Source organism: Papio anubis, chromosome 4 (genome assembly GCF_008728515.1).
Source record: "Papio anubis isolate 15944 chromosome 4, Panubis1.0, whole genome shotgun sequence".
Taxonomy (NCBI): Eukaryota; Metazoa; Chordata; class Mammalia; order Primates; family Cercopithecidae; genus Papio; species Papio anubis.
The window spans coordinates 69,359,978-69,380,821 of record NC_044979.1 but is presented as its reverse complement, the minus strand read 5'-3'; the positions used below and the strand labels follow the sequence as shown (position 1 = coordinate 69,380,821).

General features: G+C 35.3%; 1 protein-coding gene across 4 annotated transcripts in view; it reads right to left on the bottom strand.

The window, feature by feature from the left end:
* CFAP69 (cilia and flagella associated protein 69) overlaps window positions 1-20,844 on the bottom strand; it is a 64,982-nt gene that overhangs the window by 33,623 nt on the left and 10,515 nt on the right. For 3 of the 4 annotated variants that reach the window (XM_003896353.3, XM_009203490.3, XM_009203489.3), the window contains exons 3-11: window positions 18,407-18,472; window positions 15,290-15,399; window positions 12,347-12,423; window positions 9,344-9,442; window positions 5,729-5,878; window positions 5,446-5,623; window positions 3,328-3,451; window positions 340-388; window positions 127-248 (exon numbers count right to left, since the gene is read on the bottom strand). In XM_003896353.3, the coding sequence (XP_003896402.2) occupies window positions 127-248; window positions 340-388; window positions 3,328-3,451; window positions 5,446-5,623; window positions 5,729-5,878; window positions 9,344-9,442; window positions 12,347-12,423; window positions 15,290-15,399; window positions 18,407-18,472 (975 nt within the window). The remainder of the gene's footprint in view (window positions 1-126; window positions 249-339; window positions 389-3,327; window positions 3,452-5,445; window positions 5,624-5,728; window positions 5,879-9,343; window positions 9,443-12,346; window positions 12,424-15,289; window positions 15,400-18,406; window positions 18,473-20,844) is intronic. The other variant, XM_003896354.4, reaches the window with a different exon arrangement.

Here is a 20,844-nt window from a genome sequence, read left to right as displayed (position 1 = left end):
TAAAATTTTACTACTTTCTATGGTAAATATATGAATTGAGAAAAGATTTACAGTCAGGACTTTAAAATAGTTATACTATAAAGTGAGACAATTTTTATTGATTTTCCTGCCTTGATTACTCTTTACCTGTACAGTAGGTAAATCTTTACATAAGATCACAATTACATTGAATAGTAATTTCTTCAACTCAAAATCTTCATAGGAATTAGAAAGCTTAAGTCCTTTTACCAAAAGATTTTGACTTTTAACTGTGAGGGAAAAAAAGTAAAATGAAAGCTTAAATGTTGTACAAGACTCATCAAGATAATTATAAGAAGTTGAAAGTTTTATGTTTTTTACCTTCATTAAAGGTGGCAAACAGTATCAAATCCTTGGTAAAGCCACATTCCTAATATAAATACATAAAATAAGCAGAAAGATGAATGAATAAGATGTAAGTTATGATGCACACGCTCACATTTACTACTTATGTACATTTATCAAATTATCCTACTGACATTCATTTGAATTCATAAAGCATGAATAGTAATAAAGGGTGAAGCAAAAAATAAAAACATATAGCCAGATAAGCTTATTTAAAATTAAATAAGCCAGATTTATTTAATTTTAAACTTACTTCTGTAGGTTCTAAGAAATATTTTATATTATTCTATGAATAGTCTGTTTAAAATTGTTAAGGATCCAAAGTATATTAGGTCTTCATAGTTACTTCTATAATTCATTATCTATACTTTAAATGACAGAGTAAGGGAGGAAAATCCAGTTACTCTCAACAGTCTTTCCTCTTAAACACCTCCACTTCTACCCCAGTCATTCTTGCTATGTCAAACGTTTGGTCAAGAGATAATAAAGTAGTTCCTACTTAGCATGAAAAGCCCCGAAGAATCACCAGAGTTGCAAACATTTTAGAATGTCAGCATTCCTGACAGAGATATCCTAGTTGGACTTTGCACATTAGGGAGAGTTTACAGGGGCAAACCCTGGGCTTATGAGCTTGTAGTTTTATAGCCCCATTACTTCAGGATCTATATGGTTTCTTTAGATGCTGATGATATTATTTCCTTTGACTCGCATTCGTGAAATTCATCTGAATGTTTGCAAGGACACTAATGAGAAATTACTAACTGAACAGGGGCTTCTAGAGAAACAAAGTTTCACCTATAAGTCACAGCTTTAACTAGGATACTATGTAGGACTGTTTCCCTATTTGCACAGTATGAATTCCATGACTCTTATATGGGGACTACTTGATGTCCACTGTTAGTGGGCTGAGGTCTTCATAGCCAGTTCTTTGTAGCACAACTAGAATTTACGTGCCTAACTTGTGAATCTTGTTGCCCAGGATCTCTATTAAATAATTTCAATCATTCAATGATTTTTAATTAAAAAATATGTGAAGGCTTAGCTTCTGGTACAGATGAGTAGTAGCTCCGAGAGAAATTCTCCTGCTGGTGACAAATAAAACTATCGTGTGACCAAGAGTAAGCAGACACTGGAGGGATGTCAGAATTTTGTAGAAGGGAATGGTACTAAATGAGTTTCCCATTTAAAAAAAGGCTTTTGGGGCTGGGCGGTGGCTCACGCCTGTAATCCCAGCACTTTGGGTGGCCAAGGTGGGCAGATCATGAGGTCAGGAGATGGAGACCATCTGGCTAACACAGTGAAACCCTGTCTCTACTAAAAATACAAAACAATTAGCCCAATGTGGTGGAGGGCGCCTGTAGTCCCAGCTACTCAGGAGGCTGAGGCAGGAGAATGGTGTGAACCCAGGAGGCGGAGCTTGCAGTGAGCTGAGATCGCAGCACTGCACTCCAGCCTGGGTGACAGAGCAAGACTCCGTCTCAGAAAAAAAAAAAGGCTTTTGACCTGAGAGCAGGCCATATTCTATACCTCGTGGGAATGCTAAAACTCAGAGTAACCCTGTGGTCTTAGTGGCCTGAAGAACCAGAAGACAGAGGCAACCACCGACACTAGAAAGTGAAGGGAGAAATCCCATAAAGGAGAGAGCCAGAGAGAGAGAATGCTAAATTCTGTGTACAAACTCTTCCCAAATATCTGGCTGATGTCTGAACCACACAAGTGCAGAGAATACTCAAGCATCCCAGGCAAGAACTGAATTGAGATTTGGAATGTCATACCTCAAAGGGATAAGTACAGCCAAGTTAAATGTATAGTTATTAAAAACTCATCAGAGGAGTATACCAGAATCTACAGTAAAGATGCTCATAATGAATAGAAAGACAAGAACTCTTAGGAGAGACACTGTAAAAAGGAATCAAAATAAATTCTAAAACTGAAAAATATATCTGAAGTAAAAAGGCGATGGATGAGATTAACAGCAGAATGGAGATGACAGAAATAAAAAAGTCGATGAATTTAAATATATAGACTAACACAAATTATCCAACCTGAAGAATAGAGAAAGAAATGATTGAAAAAAGTGAGCAGTGCCTCACAAACCTGTGGGACAATATCAAAAAGTCAAACATAAAAGTAATCAGAGTCCCTGAAGAAGTAGGGAGAATGGGACTGAAAAAATATTTGAAGAAATAATGGCCAACAGTTCTCCAAATCTTATTAAAGACTTAAATTTATATCTCCAAGAAGCTCTATGAAACCTAAGCAGAACAAATACAAAGGAGATCTCACCTTAGCACATCATTTTGAAACTATTAAAAACCAAAGATAGAGTGAAAATCTTGAAAACAGTGAGAGAAAAAAGATGATACATTATACATAGGGGAATAATGATTTGAAATTATGAATACTTCTCATCAGAGTCCAGGGTACTCACCATTACACCATGGAACCTCACACTGAATATTTCTCATCAGAAACAACAGACTCCAGAAGACAGTAGAACTTTATCTTTGAAATGCTAAACAAAAACTTTTCAGCCTAGAGTTCTATATTCAATGAGCATAGACTTTAAGAATTAAGATGAATTAAATATATTTTCAGATAAAAAGAAAACTAAGATAATTTGTTGCCAGCAGCCAGCAGGTTTGCACCACAAGAAATTATAAACAAAGTTCTTCCAGTGAAAGAGAAATGATGCCAGATGGAAACTCAAATCATCAAGAAGGAAAGAAAAGCATAAGTGGTAAATACGTGTATAAATCACATAATATGAAGAAGATTCCAAATTTCCAAAGGATTGCAAAGAAGAATTGGCAGAGTGATAAGCATACTGGTGACCATCATGATATTACAGCATAACTTAGCATTACAACAAAATACACAAATATTACAACATAATATAGGACTTCTTTCACCCACGCCCACCACTTCCACAATTAAAATTAATGCAATTTGATTCATACTTACAATCATTGGTGCTTCAGGATTTTGAGCTATAATTGTAGTGATCACTAATATGTCATTTCTAAGCTGACGGTCATAATGACTGAAACCTCTCATAAACAGATTTGTAAATACTTCCTTCAAAGCCCTAGAAAGTAAAATCGTATTTTAAAAACTATATTGTTATGCACTAAATGTTTGCGTCCTTCCAAAATTCATATTTTGAAATCCTAACCCTCAATGTGACGGTCTTAGGAGTGAGGTCTTAGGGAGGTAATGAGCCCTCGTGAATGGAATTAGTGCCCTTATAAAAGGGACTCCAGAGAGCTGTCTCGCTCTCTTGCCTCCATGAAAGGATACAAGATATCAGCAGTAAGCAATCCAGACAAGGACCCTCATCAGAACCCAACCACACTGGCACCCTGATCTTAGAATTCTAGCCTCCCAAACTATGAAAAATAACTTTCTGTTGTTTACAAACCACCCAGTTTATGGTACTTTGTTATAGCAGCTCAAACTAAGACACATACTTTTATGGAAATACTACCTGAATGTCTATCAACAAAATCTCCCTTTTTTATTATACTATTGATTTGAATGTATCTTTAACATTTTTTACACTTCGAAATCTGCCTCTAATTCTCTATGTACCAGATAAGAATCCACTAAACCAGTCTATTACACATGGTGGTCAAAGTGACAGCTCTATAATACATTCAATCATGTCATTTTCCTTTGTAAAACCATTTAAAGACTATTCTTTGTTCTTCGGATTAAGTCCTACCTCCTTAACAAGCAAGGCTTATTAGGCCTTTCATGTTATGGGCCCTGATAACATTGTTAGCCTCATCTCTCACCATTGTAGCCTGTTCCTTCTGCTCTCACCATACTGAATTTTAGTTTTCCGATTTTGCTAATCATATTTTCACTTTTTTTCCCTGTCTAGGACGCTCTCTGCATGCAAAACTTTTCTGTGTTACCAAGTCCTGTTTGTCATTCAGTTACTAGACTTGAGTTCATTAGGAAGCAGTTATGAATTCTCCAACTCTGAGTTAGGTTCCCTTGTATTAATAGTAGACATTTGTTGCTTTGCCTCCTGGGACCTACTTGCCCTTTTTATAAGAACAGCATTCTTATTTTTATTTAGGCATTTAGTCCTTCCTGACTTTTGCTCCTGTGAGGTGGCCTTCAGCTGCCTTTTCACCACTCAGAGCATTTTTTCTTTTGGCATTAATAAATCACTGTGGAATGGGCATTTGACCAATATTAGACCATTCAGGGTCAAACTGGACTCAATTCAAAGACTTTTCTCTGAGCCTTCAGGATAGCAAGGTTTCTCTTCTGCTTGATTTGAGGTTGAGATGATGTGATCCTAGACTTCTTAGGTCTTACTACATAGGCTTGGGTATGAAGCCAACACCATGGAAGACAATGTAGAGAGGGGGGGACCAAGTCCTAATATCTGCTGATCCCTGAATAAAGCTGTACATCAAACCAGTTTTATCCTTGACTTTGTAGTTAAATAAGCCATAAATTTTCTATGTTGCTTTGATCAGTTGGGTTTTTAGTCACTTGCAAACAAAAATGTGCTGATTGACCTTCTTCTGAAGAACATGTACATCTTACAATAATCTGTTTCATAACATTTAATATGTTCTCTTTTAGTCCAAGCACAATGTAAATTCCACGAATGCAAAGACAATATCAGTGGTACTTCTATGGCTTAATACTGAAGCTGGCATAGAGCAGACAATTATTTGTTGAATAAGTGAAGAAGCAACTTGAAGGCTTACATTTTGTTGCTAATGCTTACTGCAATATCTGGAAGATAGTAAGCACTCAATAATAGATTCACTGGATAAATAAATGAAATCGTTCTTCTAAAGTCTAATTTTACTTTATGTATATTCTAAGGTATAATTTAGTGTTAAGAAGCTACTTCAAGAGCCTTCCACATAGAAAAGTGTGGCTTGTTATTGTGCAGATTCATTTATACCATGGCACAAAGAAGATGTCCTGAAACATAGCCATTACATGAATCTAAAACATAATTGAACACAGATTCAAACAAATGTGTTAGTTATGTCACTGGCTATCATTTTAAGATTAAAAGAACATTCCTATCTAATCACATACACTTACAGCAAACATTCCAAGTTACTAAGCTGTTGTATGACTTCTTCTTTTGAAGACTTTTCCAACAAGTTCCAAAGTATTTCTGATGAACGAAATAAAAGCTGTCCAGAGGGATCTGGGTCATTGAGGTGAGTACAGATTCCACTGGCTGCTTGTGCTTTCATCATTATAGTACAATTACCTTCTGAAAATAAATTTTAAACATTATTTTTGCTTTACAACATTGACATTTTTAGACAGAAACAAAAGTAGTTGACAATGAAGTGTTTAAACTTAATAATATACAAACCAGAAGTCGAGAGATGCTGCAGAACTTTAAGTACCCAAAGTTTCTCAACAAGTTGATGTTCAAGCAAGGTGATTGACTGGACCATTGTTTTTGCTAATCCTCCAACTTCAGCCATTTGAATCTTGTATGATGAACTTGCTTGCTGGTAACCTAACAACAATTAGTTAAAAAATACAAACAGTTATCTCACAGAATGATCATTAAGACAAAAGAATGAGTAATTTATTATTAAGCAACAGCAAGAACAACTTTTCAAAAGTGTATGGAATTTATGAATTGTGCAGCATAGGGATGAGCCATACCTTTTTCTGTAAAGGGGCATATAGTATTTTAAGCTTTGCAGGTTATAAGGTTTCTTGTCAACTACTCAGCTCTATAGCACATTGTGGCAAAAAAGCAGTAATAAACAGTACAAATATAAATGGGCATGGCTGTGTTCTAACACAATTTTGTTTTCAGTGGGCCTAGTTTGACCTGGGACCCAGGGTTTGCTGATCCCTGGTGTAGTATTTAAAATAGGACCATGAATTTTGGAAACATCCTAAATTCTAAAAAAGAACAATATTTCTTGTCAGTAGATATGACTTTCTATAATGGAAAATGATTTGATTACAAATACTGAATGTTTTCACTAGTCAGTTTCACTGTTCGGGTCCAATGCATTACTTCAGTACTTTCAAGGGACAACAATTATGTAGTGTCCGCAATAAAATAAGAGGTGAAAAATGTAATGCTACTCTGATAATTGTGAATGAATTTAATGGTATTTTAGGGAAATTTGATTCTTGGTGACACATTTTATAAAAATTCCTTCTGTGTTAGCACCTGTAAGAAATACTAACTCTCCTTTTGATGCAGGTATACAGGTGCTTACCTAACTACATTCAACTAGAGGGATTAAATAAACACCAAAGGGTCCTCATTTACTGAGATGATGCTTTATTTTTTCTTAGTGATCTCACTTATCTAATTCCTTGACTTTTGATTTTTGAGTCCAACTAGATTCCTTAACTTTGCCCTAGTTCTGAGGTATCTGTCAGTTTGTCTTATCTTTCTAAATATGATCTCTGGCTGTGGACAAGACCCTGTCCAATGCTGTGATGAGCTTTCTATGATATGCTCTAGCTACTCACCACATGAATTTTAAAAAGCATTTAAAAAGTAAGAAGAGGAAGATAAAAATTGCCTATATTTTCATCATCTAGAGATAACATTTACATTTTCATATATTTGTGATATTTTTAATGTATGCATACAATTTTAACAACATACTAGTATACAGAATTTTATATTCTACTGTACTCATTAAACTTTTATTGTAAGCTTTTCCCTGTCCTATAAAATATTTTCTAAAATCATGATTTTTAAGTGCATAATAGTCTATCATATGGATGGACCAAAATGTACTTTATACTTACTGTATCTTTTTCTATTGCTGGTACATTTTAATAGAGGGATATAACACTACTAAAGCTCATGGACTTAATTCCTGTCTCCAGGGCTATGTCTCTTTCAACTACTGTACTGAGGACTTTTCAGCTGTAGTCCCAGATGTCTGGCCATACCCATTACTTGAAACCAACTGTGTGATAGTGAGAGCACTGATTCCTAATTTTCAGAGCCTGACCAAATCAACCTCACGTCTTTGCCCCATAATACTCCTCTGTCTTAAGTCCTACACCACTTGTCTCCCTTTCTTTTAAGGGCGTCTGTATTTTGCCAAGGTTAACTCTAAGCTTGTGCTCTTAATTCCACCCTCTTGTGCTTTCTTTGAGAATTTCGCCTTCCCATTTCTTTCTTACCAGCTTCTAGCTCTTCTGCCTACAAATGTGATTTCTTCCTATCCTAAAAACCCAAATAACCTTTCTCTGACTGCACTAGCTGAGCTGTTCTCCATCTTTTCTTTTTCTTCACCATCTCATCTTAAGATATATCTGCATTGATGAACTACCACTACTCTCTCAGTCTCAAATCCAGTGTCTCTACTCTCACAATTCTCTGATTCTTTTACGTTGTTGTTGTTTTTGTTTGTTTGTTTTTTGAGACGGAGTCTGGCTCTGTCGCCGAGGCTGGAGTGTAATGGTGCAATCTCGGCTCTCTGCAAGCTCTGCCTCCCGGGTTCACGTCATTCTCCTGCCTCAGCCTCCCGAGCAGCTGGGACTACAGGCGCCCGCCACCACGCCCGGCTAATTTTTTGTATTCTTTTTAGTACAGACAGGCTTTCACCTTGTTAGCCAGGATGGTCTCGATTTCCTGACCTCGTGATCTGCCCGCCTTGGCCTCCCAAAGTGCTGGGATTACAGGCTGAGCCACCGCGCCCGGCCAATCCTCTGATTCTTTAATCCTGCCTCTGCCCTGACCACTGTATATCAATAGATCTGTCAAAGATTAACTACAACTTTTCAGGTGTCACATTGACTTGGCCTTTTAACTCTTCGATTACAGAAAACTCTGCAGCATTTGACACTGAGACAACTTCCTCCTCCTTTGTCAAATATTTCATTCATTGGCACACAAGACATGGCAGTCTTTAGGTTTTCTTCCTCCTCTTTGAACCTCCCTTCACTGCCAATTTCTTTTAATCATTTTTTCCAAACCTCAGTATGGACACTCTCCATGTCATTTTTCATGCCTTGCTGCTTATCTGTTTTCTCTCTTGGCAAACTCAACCATTCTGGTGGCTTTTCAACTCTATTTGGGTGGATTCCAAACCTGTATTTCTGGTCCCTGTTGCTTTTAGTATCCAATATCCTTTATCTACCAAGACACTCCTACCCATCTATCTCATCAATAGTTCAAGTTGGACATTTAAGAATCTCCTTATTCATTTCTCTAGTTTAGCTGTTGTTTCATTTTTTTGTTTTACTTTTTGACTTACTTCTGTTTTCCCTGAATTTCTTTTTTTTTTTTTAAATTGTCCTTTTTTAATTGACTTCTGGTTCCCATTTTTCCTTAGTCTTAAATAATCTTTCTTTTGAACTACCATAGACTCTTATTTCCACCTATATTAAGAATCATATAACTTAAGAAGTTATTGTTTATATCTTCTCTCCCTTCCTGGATCGATTAGAAATTACGGAAACTATGAAGGTAAGAAGTACATCTTAACATTATATCCTCACAGTGCACGTGCCACTGTCTTGTTCCTGCCCAATTCAGTGTGGTTCACTTATCACTATATATTAAGGTCCCTTAGCTATAACACACAGAACTATTTTCCCAAACATGATGGAGAATGGCCCTGGTATTGGTAGTTTAACATTTAACTGAGTGGGGGCAGATATTATAAATAATTATAAAGTGTTTAAAAAATAATTTTATCAATAGCATTACATAATATAATAGTAACATTTATGATTATTAATAAACTAAATTGGGCATCACTTTACAAATTTGTTCATATTTAGCATCAGAATAAAAATATGCAAATCAAAAACTGAAAAATACATATATAACTTTTAAAAGATGACCGAAGAGATCAAGACTACAAAAACAGTTTTCTTTTTAATGTGTTACATTTATGAGCCCACTGTGTCTGTCAAATTCAAAGAGAAATGAGAATGTTCTGTTTTCTAAATACACAAGTTATCACTGAACGACCATTGTAAACTTCACCTGGAATATGCTTCTTTGGTGGTTCTGCATGATAAAAATCAACAATACACTTACAAATTTGTATCCTCAATTCAGAACTTGGTATTTTCATTAAGTCACCTGCCAGAAAGATAAACAGGTGCTACTTAACAACACTGTCATAAGCTTATTTGTAGAATTTAGGCATAAAATGTTAATAATATGATAATTATTAACAATATTCTCAGAGATTCAAAGTGGATCATGTTCAATTTATATACATATTTTTATACATATGCTCACACATATACATACATATACATATAAACAGTACCCTGAATCCATCCTTATACATTTGGCCCCTCAATCAATTCAGCCTCTCCTTTCTAGGGAGAAAAGAATGATGATTATTAACACAAATGCTAGAACCAGACTGTCTAAGATTAAATCTGGCTCTGCCATTTACTACTCATGTAAACTTGTGTCTTACTTTTCTCATCTATTAAACAGGTATAACAATAGTTACCACATTTAAGATTGTTGTGAGGATTAAATTAGCTAATATGAGAAAAGGGCTGAGAAAAGCATCTAGCATATTGTAAGTTCTACATGTGCTAGATACTATTATTACTTTGACAAGATATGGGTTAGCATTTAATTTTTTGCCTTTACTAATGCGTTCTTTGCTTAGAGAAGTTCCAGGTGAACTTTGCTCTTCAATTTGTTGGCAGACTGGAAGAGAGTGAGTTTTTAGGCAGCTGCCCCACAGGCAAGGATAATAGTTTTATGTTCAAGCTGTCTGCGTGGGGTTGGCGAATAGGAAGGTTCCTTTTCAGTCATATCTAAACTACAATTAAATTGGCTTCAGCCTGTATTTCAAACTGGATTTGCATCTACTCTGTTGAAGTCCTATAAACATGATCCTCAAGGGTATCTCAAAATGATCTGTGGGACTATGGAAATGATCCAGGTTCTCTGAATGCCCGAGGACAGCTGTAGTCAGTGATACCGACCTTAGAACTAAACTAGAACTGGTTGGACTCTCTGAGGGTAAAAGAATAATTAGCAATTCCTCTTTTGCATTAGCCCTTGCAAGATGCTCATCTCTGGAGGTGGTTAGCAAGTGGGGTGGCAAGTGGACAGAATGAGAAAGCACAAAGGAAAGCCTGACCCTAGCTTCAGGAGAATCTCTGCAAAAGACATCACTTAAAAAAGACAGTTTTAAGATTATTCTAACTCTAAATTTTATTTTTTGGACTGTTCTTTTGGAGTTGCAAAATCACTACTTAGGTTTTAAAAATTTTACACAACAGGAACAACTAAGCTTTTCCAACAAGACTATCCAAATATGCAGGCTTATGGGAAATTCTAGGGTCTTTCGTCTGCTTTTCCACTGTTTTAGTTCCTGTAAATTTAGATAATTTATCATAGCTTCCTGTTTCATAATCTCAGGGCAGAGTACCAACTTCTTCCCTCATCCATTTCCAGAATCTTGCTTCTGAGTCAGAAATATCTATGTATCATTTGGAGGAAAATGTAATATAACTTATTAGCACACAGTAGAAACTGGAAGTTCTTACTAAAATCATGAAGAGTTTTTGTTCAACATTTCATTTTCTATACAATTATTTTAGTTTAAACTAATGTTTCCAGCCATTAAAAAAAACCAAGAGACAGAAGAGCAGTACTTGCAGTCAGCAATCAGCAAAGGAAACTCATTTAAAGTTAAGAGTTCATACTGTTGTCATATGAGATAGTAACATGTTGTGCAGGCAGGGTACCAGTCATTGAGCAAAGAACAAGCTGACACTCAGTAAAAAATTGGCCTGTATTTATAATACAAGTGACTGTCAACACTTTTGGAAGCAATATTTAAAAATAATGGCAACAGGGGTATTTTTAAAAATGTTACCAACAAAAACTACACTTTTTCTCTGTTAATACTACCATGTCCTCTTTTGAGTTGGCTTCTCGTTGTAAATTTCCACTGATGATAGAGATTCACATAATTAAAAATTCCCATATTTCTGAACCTGCCTGCTCCCTAAGGTGTTTTTCTTTAAACTGCCCCCCTCATGTTTAACCTAATCTCCACAACACCTTCACCTACTCTGGGCTGTAGAGTAGGTGAACCCTAGGTAGTTTTCCCAAAGTAACTAAAATTAAAAACTATAAAACCTACTGAGATATAAAAGGGTTAGTGTCTATGTTAAAAATAAAAATCCTGTTTTTTTCTTCATTCCAGTTGAATCTCTAACATCTTTCTATATGGAGTGTAATGCTGGGAACATCACTACTCAGCAAATATTTTTAAAGATGCATTGGATCAATTGTGTATCTTTTATTCCTCCTGTACAAATAAAGACCTAAACTAGTAAGTATCGATTTAATGTACGATTTGTTTTGGGAACATGCTGTCATGTCCCAGGAGCTGACTCAAAGAGCCAGTGTTTCCCTAATCTAATTTCCCTGGAAATTGTTTTCTTTCTTTAGAAAATCAAGTGATAACCTGTATGTAAATACCTACCCTTTTATGATACTTTTCATATTTTTGTGTACAAAATACAGGCATCTGCATCTTTATGTGCATTATGCTGAAGTTCTTAATATGCTATCATTTTATGATTTGATTTAAAAATTTAGATCATTTAATGAATAATTCTATGATTGTAGCAATTAAATATTAGAGTTCAAAGTTGAAATGTTTTCGTGATTACTTAAAAAGGGGGATGTATACTTTCTGATTTATAAAAATAGTGAACAAACACTTCATCAAACTAAATAACAATTCATCAAACTACATAACCCGCCTGTCCTTGTACTTAGAAGACGGACTTTTATTGGTATCATGAAACAACCTGAGCAGAATACAATACCAGAATTATCACCATGCACACTGTGATTAATTCACTACCAGGAAACAACAGAAGATCCTAGACATGGAGAAGGAGTCCTCTTAGCGAAACTTGGGGAAAATAGATACTTCCTTGTCAGTAGGACCTGTCATACGTTACATCCGTATACCTTAAGGAAATCTTAACTTACCCAGAAGCGCAATTGAATTAGCAGTATCTTCAGCATAAGTTATTTCATCCGATACTTTCTTTTTCAAAAATGGCAAGCTTCAATAAGAGTGAAGAATTGTAAGAGTAATTTTTAATAAAGTCTTTGATTGAAGCATCATTTGTAAATGGGGGAGAGTTCGTTTCTAAAGAATAAATTAATAATAATATTCTATTCTTTAGCCCTGGGGAATTGACAAGTATTAACTACCAGTTGTAATACATATTATCATAGTTTAATACTATTGTAACTATTAAAAATGTTTCTGGGGCCAGGTGCAGTGGCTCACACCTGTAATCCCAGCACTTTGGGAGGCTGAGGTGGGTGGATCACGAGGTCAAGAGATTGAGATCATCCTGGCCAACATGGTGAAATTCTGTCTCTTCTAAAGACACAAAAATTCACTGGGCATAGTGGCATGCGCCAGTAGTCCCAGCTACTCGAGAGGCTGAAGCAGGAGAATCGCTAGAACCTGGGACGCGGAGGTTGCAGTAAGCTGAGATTGCACCACTGCATTCCAGCCTAGTGACAGAGCGAGCGAGCCTCCATCAAAAAAGAAAAGAAAAGAAAAGAAAAGAAAAAAATGTTTCTAATGAACTGACCAAAAAGCAAATATTATGTTAATTATAAAAATTAAGAAATGGATGTAGAAGGCATAGGTTAAGAAAGTCATTTTGCATCACTTCATGAATTAAAAACTTAGGAACCCTCTTTATCTTTGAGGCCAAAATAGTAATAAACTATAGCTATAATTCTATCAAAGTTAGTACGACATTGGATAATCTGATACAAACCATAGATCTAAGCTCACCAATGACTTAAAAACTGGTTAAGAGCTTTTCCTGAAATTTTCAAAACTCTAGGCAAAATCAATAGTTTATTCATTCTTAGAGATCAGTGCATTTTTCCTTATTAGCTGGGTTAGTAACTATCCACAAAGTAACAGAATGCTTTTGCAGACATTAAGGCATTCAAGTTAAGAAATATTAATTATATTAGAATTGCATTTCACAACTACTATAACCAAAGTTATTTGAAAGTAACTTCTCTATAAATTTTAAAAGATCTGGCACATAAACCTGGGTCAGTCTAAATTTCAAAGATAATATAAAAGTTATTTTTTAAATATATCTTGACATTTCATGAGTTCAAAATTTGAACCTCCTGTACTATTTAAAGTACAATATATCCTATATAGAGAGAACTTTTCATTCATATTTTTCAAGAAAAATTAAAGAAGTGGTTGAAAATGGCATTGAGAACTATCACATGAGGATGTATTAATAGCAATATACAGGCCAATTTGAATTTAAAGATAGCTGAAGAGCAAGCTACAAAAAGTACAATTTTATAAATGCCACAGAAGTTCATTTCTAGTGTTTGTCTAAATTTGTCATTTGAAACAAATAACGTATTATATTTGTTATCCAGCTGCTTGTTGGATCTCTAAAGTAAAGGACTCTAAAACTAGTACTTTTTGTTCCCAAACTTTTTCCTTTTCTAGCAAAGGAGGCAACCTGTAAGATAAAGCATCAGAAGAGTTTTCAACCAAAAAGTATATGAAAAAATTAGCATTATACTTCTGATGCAGTGAGAAAACCATACTACTAGGAGGCCAAAATGGAAATATTATTTTATTTTTATTGTTTTTATCTTCCAAAAATGTCTTGAAAAGAGAAACAAGTGAGGGTGAGGCGTAGAGAAGTTATCTAGACATAAGCTGAAATTAGAAAAGTAGAAAAAATTAACAATGTGAATAATTATGAAATATGAGGGAAAATGAAGACTGCAGCTATACAATTAAACATTCAGTCACAAGTTTTCATAGAGAATGAACTTTGTGCAGAGCTCTGTAGGAGCATAGACATTGAAAGTAATGCTTATAAACTTGGTATTCTAGGACTTGCAAAGCCTTGAGATTTAAAAGTTTTACATTACATAATCATATATCAATATAATAATAATTTCCAATCTGTTCCTTGAAAACACCAGAGCAACCATTTATTTTTCATTGTCCCTATCTATTAAAAAGCAAGGCATGGTATAGGCATTCAATATATTATTTTGGTTATTTTATTCAGATATCAAAAAAATAAATTTAAGTGGTTACAAACATTTTAAATATTGCTGCTAAATCTAAAAGTGAGAGTTAGAACCTACCATGTATGCATAATTCCATTAAACCTTTCAATTATTTATATATTATTTGTATATTAAAGTAAATAATTGCTATCTAAAAAGTTAAATTGGTAGAAAGGTTCAGAAGCTAAAATTGTCAGAAAGGTTTATTCCTCCCTACTACATTACATTAAGCAACTAAAAATGGATATTTTAATATATACCTAGATTAGCCACCATGTGGCACCAAGGGAGCACCATATATTCAGTTCCCAGAGCTTGTTAAAGAACCAACAGTAGAAAGAATAAGGCACGTTAATTTTACAATTCTTACCTCTAACTTACATTTTAAAAATATATATCAAATGTAATTGATGATATTTTATTCTTCACTCAAATTTCAAAAATCAGATAAAACATGACATATAACCTAATATATCTTTGAGACCCAAATTTTCTAAAGACAGAGAAAAAAACTAGACTGAAACTACAAGCATATCCATAAGTTCACTCAAGAAAATACTATAATTCCTTGGTTACATCTAATATTCATCATTTACTTCAGAGTAACGAATTACAAGACAGCATTTCAATATACTTAGAATTTAATCTCTTGTGGTTAGCAGCCTCAGACCACAGCAAACCAATTACCTGAAATACCAACTGCTGGAATCAAGTGATGAACTGAAGTTTTCTTGAATTCTGTAGCAATATGCTACACTATAATGCATAGTATGTTTGTGATACAAGAAACATAACAACACATTCCATGTTAATGCAAAATAAAGTTAAAGAAAGATAACTTACCTACACAGTTTTATGATATCATATGCAGATTCTACAAAACGAGGCTGGTTTTTTATCTTTCCTGCACACAGATTCAGAATTTTAAATATCTGTGCTAAATCCCTTAATGGCTTTAATATTTTTAGTTAAGAAATAAAATTAATAAAATTAAGATTCTTTATTAACATATTCTTTATAGTATTTCTGTGAAGAAAGTCTATAGAATTCCAACTATTTTGCCAAATGTGGTAGATACTGTTTTAATTTTTCTTATTTTGAAGTCTAAAAAAGGAAATTTAGAACCATATTTAAAAAAAAAAAACATTTCATTTTTGCCTCAGAAAAACATCTACTCAAAATTGTTTTCCTCTCACAACTTTAGAATTGGATTACCAACTGCTACAACACACATTCAGTTGATCAATAACTTCCCACTGGCAATGAGTAATAGCACATTGGAAACATTAACTTATTGATTAGGGTCAATTATACCCTTCATCTTCACCCCCAACCCCCACCCACACAAACATATGCTGTCTCAGAATAAGCAACCCAAACCTTACTTTACTCTACTATTTTATTAATATTAAACTGGGATGCATTTTCCTGTGTTTAAGGCTTAAATTGGTTAGGATTTTATCTGAAACTAATATGAAAGCAAAATATAGCCTTTCTAGATCTTTAAACAAAAGCATCTTTTATTTTATCTATTAAAAAATCCTGCTGGCTGGGTGTGGTGGCTCATGCCATGGGCTTAATAACTTCTTTAGACCAAGTCAGACAACTCTTCAAGATCATTTTCGGGGGTGTCCAGTCTTTTGGCTTCCCTGGCCCACACTGGAAGAAGAAGAATTCTCTTGGGTCACACATAAAATACTCAAACACTAATGATAGCTGATGAGCTAAAAAAAATTGTCAAAAAAAATCTCATCATGTTTTAATGAAGTTTACAAATTTGTGTTGGGCCGCATTTAAAGCCATCCTGGGCAGCATGCAGCCCATAGGCTGAGGGTTGGACAAGCTTGATTTAGATGAATACTATTCAAAGTGTGGTCCATGGACCACTGTCAGTTCTGGAAGTGTATTTACCAGTCTGTGACAAAATGAATACAGAAAGCGAGAGTGGGCATATAAAAACTTTTATAACAATATAATACTTGTGGGATACTTCTATTGTATTTTACAATAGCATATATATGTAAATGTTAAAAAAAAATGGCCAGCTGCAGTGGCTCACACCAGTAATCCCAGCACTTTGGGAGGCCGAGGCGAGAGGATTGTTTGAGCTCAGGAATTCGAGACCAACCTGTACAACACAATGAGACTTCACAAAAAAATAAAAATTAACCGGGCATGGTGGGTGCATTCCTGTAGTCCCAGTTACTTGGGAGGCTGAGGTAGGAGGGTCGCTGAAGCCCAGGAGTTTGAAGTTGCAGCGAGCTATGACTGCACCACTGTACTCCAGTCTGGGCAGCTAAGGCTGGATGGAGACTCTGTTTCAAAAACAAAGAAACAAACAAACCCCCCAAAACAAAACACAACCCAACAACAAACTGATTCTTATCCACAGGTAGTATTTGTTTGTTTGTTTGTTTTTGAGACAGGGTCTCACTCAGTTGCCCACACTGGAGTATAGTGTCACAGTCTTAAATCACTGTAACCTTGAATTCCTGGGTTTCAGCAATCCTCCTGCCTCAGCCTCCCCAGTAGCTAGCACACACTACCACACCTGGTTATTTGTTTTTTTGTAGAGGCAGGGTCTTGGTATGTTGACCAGTCTGGTCTTGAACTCCTAGCCTCAAGCAATCCTCCTGTCTTGGCCTCCCAAACTGCTGGGATTATAGGTGTAAGCCATCACACCCGGCTTTTATGTACAGATAGTTTTAAGACACACTGGTTTTCATGTATTCTGATCAGGGTGGTATACTTAGTAGGGATAGTATATTTATATAATATTTTACAGATTATCAAGCACTTGCATGTACATGATCTCATCTAATCTTCCTAACAACCTCATGAGCTTCTATTACTTTACAAGGATGAAGAAGTTAAGAAGCTTATCAAAGGTACAACTGCCCATGTAAATTATAGAAACAATGACTTTGACTTGGCCCTCTAACTACATCCATTGTCTTTCTGAATCTACAAAAACTGGTATTATCCACAGTTACTTGTGTTACATTGTTTCTTCAATTTTATTTACATTCTCTGATACAAAATACAGTTTTGTAAAGAACATAAAACCTTAGATATTCTCTGTGGTAGACAGAATAATGGCCTCTCCAGTTTTTCTGTGGTAGACAGATTAATGGCCTTCCCCAAGATGTCCATGTCCTAATTCCCGGAACCTGTAACTATGTTACATAGCAAAGGCACTTTTCACATATGATTAAGAATTTTGAGATAAGAAAATTATACTAGATTATCCAGGTGGGCCCACCGTAATCACAGGGATCCTCATAAAGGAAAGAGGGAGGAAGGGAGGGTCAGAGAGAGAAGATGATGTGATGACAGGAACAGAGGTGAGAGTGATGCCAGTGAGGGGAAGAGGGCATGAGGCAAGGAATGTAGGCAGCCTCCAGAAGCTGGGGCAGGCAAGGAAATGATTCTTCTCTAGAGTCTTAAGCCCTGCCAACATCTTGACTTTAGTCCAGTGAGGCTGATTTTGGACTTCTAACCTCCAAAACTGTAAGATAATAACTTTATGTTGTTTTAAGCCATCAAATTTGTGGTAATTTGTTACAACAGCAATAGAAAACTAATACATTTTCTTTTTTTTTTTGAGACGGAGTCTCGCTCTGCCACCCAGGCTGGAGTGCAGTGGCCGGATCTCAGCTCACTGCAAGCTCCGCCTCCCAGGTTTATGCCATTCTCCTGCCTCAGCCTCCCGAGTAGCTGGGACTACAGGCGCCCGCCACCGCGCCCGGCTAGTTTTTTGTATTTTTAGTAGAGACGAGGTTTCACCGTGTTAGCCAGGATGGTCTCGATCTCCTGACCTCGTGATCCACCTGTCTCGGCCTCCCAAAGTGCTGGGATTACAGGCTTGAGCCACCGCGCCTGGCCAACTAATACATTTTCTAATAGAAATTCTCTTGTTTCAGAATAAATGAAATGAACATACATACAAACAAAGGATACAAGTCCATTCTGAAAACACTGTACCAGTTTCTTGACAAATTTAAGTTGTTTTTCTTCTAAGCCATCCTAAAACAAATGACCTATTTTAGTTCTTTTGTGCTATTAAATCTGTTGAGATTTTAAAAAATTCTTCAACATAAAAAGTAGACACTTTAAAATTATCAAGTAATTCTTAAGTTACTATATTATAATGCAAGTGTTAAAAAATGTTTTCTGAAACAGTGAAGGTAAAAATAAACTATCAGAACTATTGTATGATCTAGCAATCTCGCTACTGGGTATTTATCCAAAGGAAAGGAAATCAGTATATCAATGAGATACCTACAGTCCCATGTTTATTGCAGCACTACTCACAATAGCAAAGATATGGAATCAACTTAAGTGTCCATCAATGGATGAATGCATAAAGAAAATATGGTCCATGTATACAATGGAATGCTATTAAGCCATAAAAAAGAATGAAATCCTGTCATTTGTAGCAGCATGGATGGAACTACAAGATATTAAGTGAAATAAGCCAGGTTTAGAAAGACAAATATCACACATTTTCACTCATGTGCGGAAGCTAAAAAGTTGTTCTCATGGAGATACAGACTAGAATGATAATTACAAAGGTAGGAAGACTGTGGTAGCGAATATTTGTTAGCAAAGTAGAGTGACTAAAGTTAACAATAATGTATTGTATATTTTAAACTAGCTAGAAGAGGGGATTTGAAATGCTCCCAACATAGAAATGATAAATGCTAGAGGTGGTAGATATCCTAAATACTCTGACTTGATCATTATACATTTTATGCATGTAACAAAATATCACATTTTATTATCATAACATCATAAACATTTACAGACATTATGTATCAAAAATAAACTATCATTTAAATTTGATTAGGAAATTGGGAATCAAAATTACGTTAATATAAAAGCAGTAATTGTTTCCAGAGATAATATTAACAACAGCTGAAGTACATTGAATATTTTTTCTATGGCATGTACCACATGGGCACCATATATACATATCACTTCATTAATTTCCAAAATGACCCTATTAGGAAGATACTACTATGATCTCTGTTTTCCAGAATAGGAAACACAAGCTGAAACATTTTAAAGTAATGTGTCCAAAATACACAGCTAAAAAGTGGTGGTGTTAGAAGTCAAATTTGGAAAGCTGTCTGTAGAAATTGTATTTTTAACCTCTAAAATATGCTCAGTGTTCTGTGCAAGCCAAACATCTTAAGTCAATTAAAAATGAAAATAAGCAAGCAAAACTTCTACACAGTGGTTTCCATGACTGAATTCTGTCTGTCCTTTTAATCTTAAATGTTCCTGAAAAGCTGTGATATTGTCTATACTTTTTCTCTGTAGCCTTATTAAACAGCTAATAGGCACTCTAGGTAGTTGTTGTTTTTTAAGGAAATGTAGATATAGTTACAATAAAAATACTTTTCACAACAATGATAGCCAGCAAAAGATAAATTATTCCAATAGTCATTTTTTCTCCTTTCTATGTAAAAAAACAGAGAATAAAAAATGTGAAAACAGTGACCAAATGTTTGTGACTCCTATTCATGGGACATTGTTTTCTTTTGATAGGCTATACTATGCTCAACCCATTTTCTTCTTTTAAAATTTTTTTTTAATTGTAATTTAAGTTCTGGGATACACATGAAGAATGTGAAGGTTTGTTACATAGGTATACACGTGCCATGTGGTTTGCTGCACCCATCAACTCATCATCTACATTAGGTATTTTTCCTAACGCTATCCCTCCCCTAGTCCCCCATCCCCTGACAGGCCCTGGTGTGTGATGTTCACCTCCCTGTGTCCATGTGTTCTCATTGTTCACCTCCCACTTATGAGTGAGAACATGCGGGTGTTTGGTTTCCTGTTCCTGTGTTAGTTTGCTGAGAATGATGGTTTCCAGCTTCATCCATGTCCCTGGAAAGGACAGGAACTCATCCTTTTTTATGGCTCCATAGTATTCCATGGTGTATATGTGCCACATTTTCTTTATCCAGTCTATCACTGATGGACATTTGGGGTCAAATCATTTTCTGTTTACTAACAATATGTATTCCTTTTTGGAAATCACCACATAAGTTCCTAGTGTGTGCTGGCTTTTAGGCATTCAGTCGATTCTTGATAACATCAGGTGACATATGAGCATGTGTGCATATACATTTGTTATCTTTTCTCTCAATGCCTACTTTCCCAATTTTGAGTCTTGTGTCTAAAATAACTTAATTTCCATTATATCCTATATACGATTGTTCTCAAAATAAATTATCTATGTGTACATGCTTGTGTGTATCTATCCTGATTTCATAATTAGTACACCACAGTACCTTGTTTTCTACCATTCCCCTCCTCCAATCCTACTAGGTAACAAGCACTTAACAGAGGCTAGATGATCCTTTCTCTACTCTTAGGATTCCTTC